The sequence below is a fragment of the Ursus maritimus genome, unplaced genomic scaffold (assembly GCF_017311325.1).
Source record: "Ursus maritimus isolate PB19 unplaced genomic scaffold, ASM1731132v1 scaffold_30, whole genome shotgun sequence".
In the NCBI taxonomy this organism is placed as follows: domain Eukaryota; kingdom Metazoa; phylum Chordata; class Mammalia; order Carnivora; family Ursidae; genus Ursus; species Ursus maritimus.
In genome coordinates this window covers 22,067,770-22,076,050 of record NW_024425564.1, presented here as the reverse complement: position 1 = coordinate 22,076,050, position 8,281 = coordinate 22,067,770, and the positions used below count along the sequence as shown (strand labels likewise).

General features: G+C 45.7%; 1 protein-coding gene across 1 annotated transcript; it reads left to right on the top strand.

Moving 5' to 3' along the window:
- Positions 1-919: 919 nt before the first annotated feature.
- GCM2 (glial cells missing transcription factor 2) lies at positions 920-7,942 on the top strand. The gene is made up of 5 exons (XM_008693045.2): positions 920-1,079; positions 4,749-5,001; positions 5,139-5,251; positions 5,677-5,802; positions 6,737-7,942. Exons 1-5 carry the CDS (start codon positions 990-992, stop codon positions 7,673-7,675), a joined length of 1,521 nt encoding a protein of 506 aa, XP_008691267.2. The 5' UTR covers positions 920-989; the 3' UTR covers positions 7,676-7,942.
- The last annotated feature ends 339 nt before the right edge of the window (positions 7,943-8,281 follow it).

Sequence of the window (8,281 nt, the reverse complement as noted above, 5' to 3'; positions counted from 1 at the left end):
ACGTTTCCGGTGCATGGCTACTGAGAACTCACTGAGTCCCAATCCCCTGTTTAAGCAGATAAGGAAACTGATCCCCAGAGGGAGCTGAGGAGAGCCGGAGAGAAAGAGAGCGCGAGCGCTTAGTGTCCTGCTTGTGCGCCCGGGGCCCGCAGAGCCCACCCCTCCCTTCCCGGTCCAGCTACCCTTAGTTCCTCTCCCCCATCCTTCTCCAGGTTCACTTTAGGGACTTTCGCCCCACTGATCCATGTCCCTTGAGCAGCCCCTAGGCCCTAGACCTCACGGGGACCTTTGACTACAGACTCCCGAACACTCACAACAGCTCTGACAAAACCCGCGGGCAGAAGTCCAAAGTTAGTAGGCGCAGGCGCATTTACCCAGACTAGGGCGCACGACGGCCAACGTCCTACAAACGGTGCCTAAGAACTGAATATCGGTTCTCAGGGGACTTTGCTGGAAAACCTATGTCTCAAAACCTTCCATCTAAACGCAGTCCGAAACCCCAGAGGCGAGGCGAGGTTACGGGCTGGGGGGAAAGATTTCAACTTAAAAGAGACCCTCCAACTCCCCATCCCCGCCCTCGCCCTTAGACATCTTGGCTTCAGTTTCCCGAGGGCTCGGGTCACCCTCTCCCTCGGTTCCTACGTCTGTCCGGGGAGGGCTGGTGCCGGGAGGGTGGGAGCTGACAAGGAGCGAGGAAAGGCGGAGCCTGGGAAGACGTGTCATTATAAACGTGCGGGCAGCTGTCAGGCGTCGACGCTGCGGTCAGAGGGGAGACTTTTCAGCACCGCAGCTGAGAACAGAGCTCTTAACCCTCGTCCACCACTTCTGGATTTCTAAATAAATTCTCTCTCTCTGTCTCTCTGTGTGTCTTTGTCTTTCCATATCTACCCAATTCATTTTTAAAGAGGGAAAACATCACCTTGCCCATCTAGGTTTTTTTCTTCTATCTTTCAGGATCGTTGGCGGAGAGCGCAGGCAAGGTGGGACAGATGCTGGTGGAAGTGGGACAGAAGGCGGACTGCGTGTGCTCCTACGGCATGAAGCTCAGTTGGGACATCAACGATCCGCAGATGCCTCAGGTGCGTGAAACCGGGTGTGCGCGCGCACACGTGGCGCTGTCCATCCAAAAAAGGGCTGGTGGCATTCAAGTGCTTGCAGAGACTGAGGAGAGACCTCTCCCCACCCCCACATCCCTGAAAGTCTTCGATTGTTAGAGGGACGTACAAACGGCAGAGTTGGGTTTAGTGATGTGTCTTCTCCTTGCACTTGTCTGAAACACACCAATAGTCCCGAGAACTGTCGATTAGGACTCAAGTTCCCAGTCATCTGGCGAAAGCAGGACACCTGTCCCTAGCTTTCCTTTATCCAAGGTAGAAATCAGGTGATTCTCTCATCCATTCTTTGAAATCTATGAGAAGGGTACAGTGAATGCAGACACCATTGCTTCTTATACAGAAGAACTGTAAGATACAACTATAAATCACAGTGACCCAAATCTTAACAAATAGCATGACTTGAGTGATTTATGCAGACGCCTTTGGCTGCTCGGATGGTCATGCTAACCAGACCACAGGTGACAAGAGAGCCTCTAGAATCTGAATTTTGGACCTAACTTCTGAGCTTACTTCTGTAATGACAAGGAGATCACTTCCTTTTATGGTGATTTTGTTTTAGTTTGCTTTGTTTTAATGGAGGAAAGCAGTTTAGAGCTGAGTCTGGAGAGTGAGCTGGACAGTTATGCTTGGTCATGCTGGTTTGGGGCAAAAACTAGGAGTGACTTTGAAGTCCTGGGTGTAGGTAGAAGGCAAGAGGAGTGGCTTCCCAAGTATTTGCAAAGGTGGGCTTCCAGCAATGTTGTGGCACAGGGAAAGAGACTTCCATGTGCCATATAGATATTCAGACAGATAGCAATTCATTAGCAACGTCATGCAGCTTCCCGAAGAGATCAGCACTTTTTATTGCATATACATATGTGTAGTAATTTGTTTTAAAGTCTGCTACTTTACAGTCACCCTGTACCATTTGTGGGAAAGTGAACCATAGCACAGCAAGATACCTCATTTGCACTGACCTCTGTCCAGAAAATCTTCATAGAAAAATAATCTAACCTTGCATTTTAGAAAAGAGCCACTTCCAAATAATGGAAAGATGGCTCCTCTTTCATGCATTTTGTAGACTTCCTCTGCCAATATGAATTCTTTTTCCTTTGCAAGACTGGTTCTTAAGCAGGGAATGTGTGTAGTATCTCAAAAGGGCAGGTGCACTTGGAAATAAAGTGGAGAAACAGGTTCCTAGCCTTGCTCTGGCTGACTGAAGGAGAAAAGGCTAAACGGACTGTATGACCTTGACGTAGTTCCTGAATTTGCCTTAGTTTCAGGCTAAGATGACCTGTCATCGAGTGGTGGAACTAGATAACAATCGGAAACTATCAGCCAGATTTTCTGTCATGTTCAGGGTGTGTGTGTTTGTCTGCGCGAGTGCATGTGCCGACACATTAGAACAAAAGCAACCCAATCCTTGAGTCCTCCATGTTTGTTTTGATTTAAAAATATCATCTCTGTGGCTTCGCTTTTCAGTGTCACTCCTTTAGTAGCTGGTCTGAGACATGGGGGGGGTGATTCTCTACTCTTACAGGGGGACACTAATGGAATACTCTCTTCTGGAAAATTGTCTATTTTACTAAGATCCTTCGATTGAAATATTCACTTTTAAAAAAATAGATATTAGTGTTTAGTATAAACTTGAGAGTTAATAGTACATCATTATATATTTCATTTGCAACTTACCTTAAGTCAATGTATTAACTTATGCAATTACAATATTTCTGAGAAAAGATAAATGATGCCTATTAGTATTAATAATAATTTCAACAATATCCCTGTGGTTTTAGAAACAAAATTACCCATTTACCTATTTTTGTTAGAATGTATAATACGAATCATGTATCCAAGTCTGAGTTATCCAACTGAGAATAGTTTTGCTTTGCAAATGTTAGATCTAATTTCCTTGGGGTGGTGGGAGGGAGAGAGGGTGCAAATGGCTTATTACTGTGATAATACTCTTCTGAGCCTCTATCATACCAGTAAAGCCAGTGGAACCTGGCTGCCACAGATCTGTTTGAATCCCAGTTATGCCACTGTAGAAGGTTCTCTTTCTAACTTCCACTTCCTTATCTATGAACTAAGAGTATGGGTGCCTATCATGGAAGGTTGTCGTGAGGATCATTAGATACTCCATAATGTGGCTTGGCAGGCCACACTGTCTCTGTGCCAAATGCCCAATTCTGCCACAGACAGAAAACAGCCATAGCTAATACGTAGACAGATGTGTATGCCCATGTCCCAATACAACTGTATTTATGGGTCTCGAAATTTGAATTTTAGATAATTTCCATGAGTCATGAAATCTAATTCTTTGGATTTTCCCCAACCATTAAAAAACATAAAAGTCCTTCTTAGCTTGTGGACCGTACTAAACCAAGTGACAGACTGGACTGGGTCCTGGATTCCTAGTAAAAAATTAAATGCTTAGTAAATGGCAATTTTATATTAAACTTCTACACCAGAGAGACATTGCAGTATAGATAATGCATATCATGGGCAAAGACCACCAACGATGGATACTGGAGCAGTGCTCAGTTTTTTAGCTATAACGTATTATTTCAGCCATGTGGGTCTTTGTTGAGAAGAGCGACAATCCACATCGCTCCAGGGAGAGGTACAGGGCTCGGCCGTTTCCACCCCCATGCTTGGGTTTACCTTGATGGTTAGGTCCTTCATCACTGCGCCCCTATAAACTGGGAGAGCTAAGTTGGGAGGAGCATGGGAAGCTGTTCTTGTCTCTCTGATGTTGCTCTAGGTATCACTGCTGATGTAACCGACAGGTCTGGGGAAGAGGCGAGAACTTCAGAAGAAAAAGCACTGGATCAAAGTGGAGATGTTTACAGACTGAATAGCATATCAGTGATAGAGCACTGCAATCACTTTTTGCCCTGGCACTTTGATGCTTAGTTTGAAAATGTTTTCATTCAGAACTTAACATTTAAACATGCCCAGAAATGCTCTACCATGGTGGTAAGGAAAACAGGCTCTGGAGCCAAACTGCTAGGGCTCAAATCCTAGAGGCAGGTCTTACTAGCTGTGTGACCTTGGGCAAGTCAGTTGACCTCTCTGACCTCCGTGTTCTATTGGATTAACTACGCATTATAACAGTTCCCACTGTCCGTGTGAGTTATGAAGGCTAGATGAACCAGTACACCTGTACAGCATTTAAACGATAAGAACTTCAGGGGCGCCTGGATGGCTCAGCGGTTAAGCATCTGCGTTCGGCTCAGGTCATGATCCCAGGGTCCTGGGATCAAGCCCTGCATCGGGCTCCCTGTTCGGTGGGAAGCCTGCTTCTCCCTGTCCCACTCCCCCTGCTTGTGTTCCCTCTCTCGCTGCCTCTCTCTGTCAAATAAATAAAATCTTTAAAATAATAATAAATAAATAAATAAATAAATAAATAAATAAATAAATAAATAAAAGATAAGAACTTTATAAACATCAATGAATAGCTAGTTGTCAGAATAGCATGCACAGACCGGAGGGTGACGTTTTGTGATGGCACAGTTTGTGGGTTTTAGGACACTTCTGGGATTAAAAAGAACCAGTTTTTATTCTAAGGTGCTTGGGAAGAAATGAAAGGCCTGACGGGTCCGGCTTGCGCTTGGTGGGCTCACCCGTCCTGCCCTTTCGCGCGCCCTCCAGGAGCCGGCCCACTTCGACCACTTCCGCGAGTGGCCCGACGGCTACGTGCGCTTCATCTACCGAAGCGACGAGAAGAAGGCCCAGCGCCACCTGAGCGGCTGGGCCATGCGCAACACCAACAACCACAACGGCCACATCCTCAAGAAGTCGTGCCTGGGCGTGGTGCTGTGCGCTCGGGCCTGCGCCCTGCCCGACGGCTCCCGCCTGCAGCTGCGGCCAGCCATCTGCGACAAGGCGCGCCTGAAACAGCAGAGTGAGCGCCCAGCGCCGGGACGGGGTGGGGTGGCCCTGTGGCCACGAGTTCCCTTTCCCCAAGGAATTTTCCCCTTTCTTCCTTCAAAAGCACCTGGGGTCGGAGTTATTAATATTTCTCTCCTGCTGGCTTGGCAGAGAAAGCATGCCCCAACTGTCATTCCGCTTTGGAGTTGATTCCCTGTCGAGGGCACAGCGGATACCCTGTCACCAACTTCTGGCGGCTTGATGGCAACGCGATATTTTTCCAAGTAGGTGGGGGGACATCACAATTTGTGGTGGGTATTTGCATCATACCATAGGGACCAGACCACCTGCCATGCGCCTTAGGAACTCTAGACTAACCTAAATCGAGCTTCATGGTTAGAAATCGGGACTGGGGCTCCCAGAGCCTTACCCGGCGCCCAGGAATGAGCTCAGCTTCTGTGTGCTGTAAAGACAAGAGATAGTAAACCAAACTACAGTTACAGCTGACTTAATATGGGGAAAGGATTGTTAGGTAAACTTTTAAGATATCTATTAATGATGCTGTATTATTAGTTCAATAATTTATTCTCTGTCTTTCTGGAAAAACAAAAAACAACTTGAGATATTGGGAAAAACCATCAATTTTTGACAAACATCACCAGCTTCCTTTGGCAGAATAAAGATATGGTTTATTTCCTTATTAATGCAGGCCAAGGGAGTTCATGATCACCCAAGACCAGAGAGCAAATCAGAGACAGAAGCTAGAAGAAGCGCCATCAAGAGACAAATGGCCTCTTTTTACCAACCCCAGAAAAAGAGAATTCGAGAACCGGAGGTAATGGGGAGCTGACATGACACTGTGGTCAGTGTTCATTTTCATCACAAAATATACTGCTAATTATGTAAAATATGGATGTCATAAATTAATTAGAAAGGTTTTATTTTATGTGAAAATTATATCTCCAACAAAATGTCATTGAATCCACATTTTGGATAGGGTTCCTAATTTCTTCTTCTTAAAAAAAAAAAATCAAACTGTCTCTATAGTCAATGACAGCTGACAGCCTGATACACGGGCAGGTATCCAGTTTTAATAAAGAGAGAAATAGGTGCATATCAACAGTGAGTTAACAGGGTATCCTTGAGAACATCCTTTGCATTGTTCACACAGAACAAATAAAACTTCTTGGGGCAACTTGATCCAGTTTGGCTTTTCAACCAAATCATGCCAAGCTGGCAGTGCTAGTCAGGGGATAAGAGAAGCCAGTGTTCAAGCACTTTCTATGTGCCAGGCACATAGAGTCTAAGAGTTTCACACATGAAACAGTCACAAAGGACTTAAGAGGATGTGGTTGTTATTGAAATTTTAAAAATTAGGAATCTAAGGTTCAGAGACGTTAAGTAATTTGTTCCATTAATGAAGGACAGAGTCAGGATTTGAACCCAGGTCTATGTCAGTCTCCTGTGACTCCGTTATTATGAATATAGAACGAGGAAACACAAAGCCATCTGCCACTCAGACCTACACTGCCTGGCCACCCTGAACTCTCTTCTTTCGGCAGTGTGGTCTTCATGCCTGAGCAAGGTCAAGTTCTGCAGCCCTTGGACCCTGCATTCAAATCACGTACCAGAGCAGTACAGCACTCACAACACACAACTGTCCCATTGGAAGTTTGTTTTTACTTGGTTGGTTGGCTACTGTTACAGATGAGGGTGCCTACGTAATTTACATTTTTATTTACAAATAAAAATTTATATCATTTTTTTAGTCCGGAGAGAATCAAGACAACAGTGGACATTTCAACAACATGCCTCCCTTGGAAAATCCAGAAGAGTTTGATATAATTACTGATGCTGGCTTCCCTATTCCAGGGCAGCCTTGCTTTTCCTTCCCAAGCTCCGATACTTACAAAGCTACCTGTGACGTAGCCACCTTCCAAGGAGACATAATGCCACCCTTTCAGAAATATCCAAATCCAAGAAGTTTTTTGCCTAGGCCACCTTGCAGCTATGAATTGGCAGGTCCTAGTTACACAAATTCAAGCCCACATCCCACCCTTTATGCAAATGCCAGCAAGATCCCTGATGACGCAGACTGGCTTCATCTGAATGCACTACAATATAACGTCAATTCATACAGCAGCTTTGAGAGAAGCTTTGATTTCACCAGCAAGCAACATGGCTGGAAACCAGCTCTTGGCACACCTGGCCTTGGGGAGACACCCGACCATGGACAGTTCCAGGCTGTGGCCACTCACCCTTATTATGACACAGAGCTTCCCTGCAGGTACCTCAAGGCTCCCCCAGCAGGTGCTCCAGCACTACAAACCGTGATCACCACCACCACCAAAGTGTCCTACCAGGCCTACCCGCCCCCTGCTCTGAAATGCTGTGACAACGCCCAGGAAGTGAAGAGCCTTTCAGGGTGTAACTATGCTTCTGAAAACATCCCCATGTCCATATATCTGGAAGGCTTGGACTTCCCAGCCACAGTAGCCATGGAAGCCTCTCCAACCAGGTCACTTCCTTTGAAAATTCCAGGCGATTGCAGAGCCATCAGGCCCACGTTGGCCTTTCCTCAAGAGTCTGCTCCCTCCAGGACAGATGGAGTAGAGACTTGGGATGTGTGTCCATCTAGCTTGGGGTCTGCAGTCAGTTATTCAGATGGGGTTAGTCCATTCTTTAGCTACGACAATGAGGACTTTTGACAACAGTCCTGGGCACCAAATAATAGTGGTGCCCCTGTGTGCAGTGAAATGTGGATGGAAGCAACCTCTTGCTTCAGTGGGGAGATCGATCTAGGGGACATACATAACAATAATAATGCTGATCAGCTGAGAAAATTAGGGGTTGAAATGTTTAGACAGTATAGGGAAATTTTTGCACAGCATTTTAAAACCTACCGGGTTCAGGGGCACCTGGGTGGCTCAGTCAATTAAGCCTCCAACTTGATTTTGGCTCAGGTCAGGATCTCAGAGTTGAGAGATCAAGCCCCATGTCAGCCTCCACGCTCGGTGCAGAGTCTACTTGAGATTCTCTCTCTTGCTCGCTTTCAAATAAATAAATAAACAAACAAACAAACAAATAAATAAATAAAATCTTCAAGGAAAAAAACCCTACCACACTACATAGGATTAGGTCTGAAATGTGACTCTCCCAAATGAACAAATAAGCGAGTTGGATACCATGATGATTAATAAGCTAAATTCACCAGAGTAGAAGCCAAGAATCCCGGTTCTCATTCTAAGCCCTTTCCCATTTGACCATAGGGAATTTAGAAATCCTTATCTGGCCCTTAGAGGTTGTCAAAATAG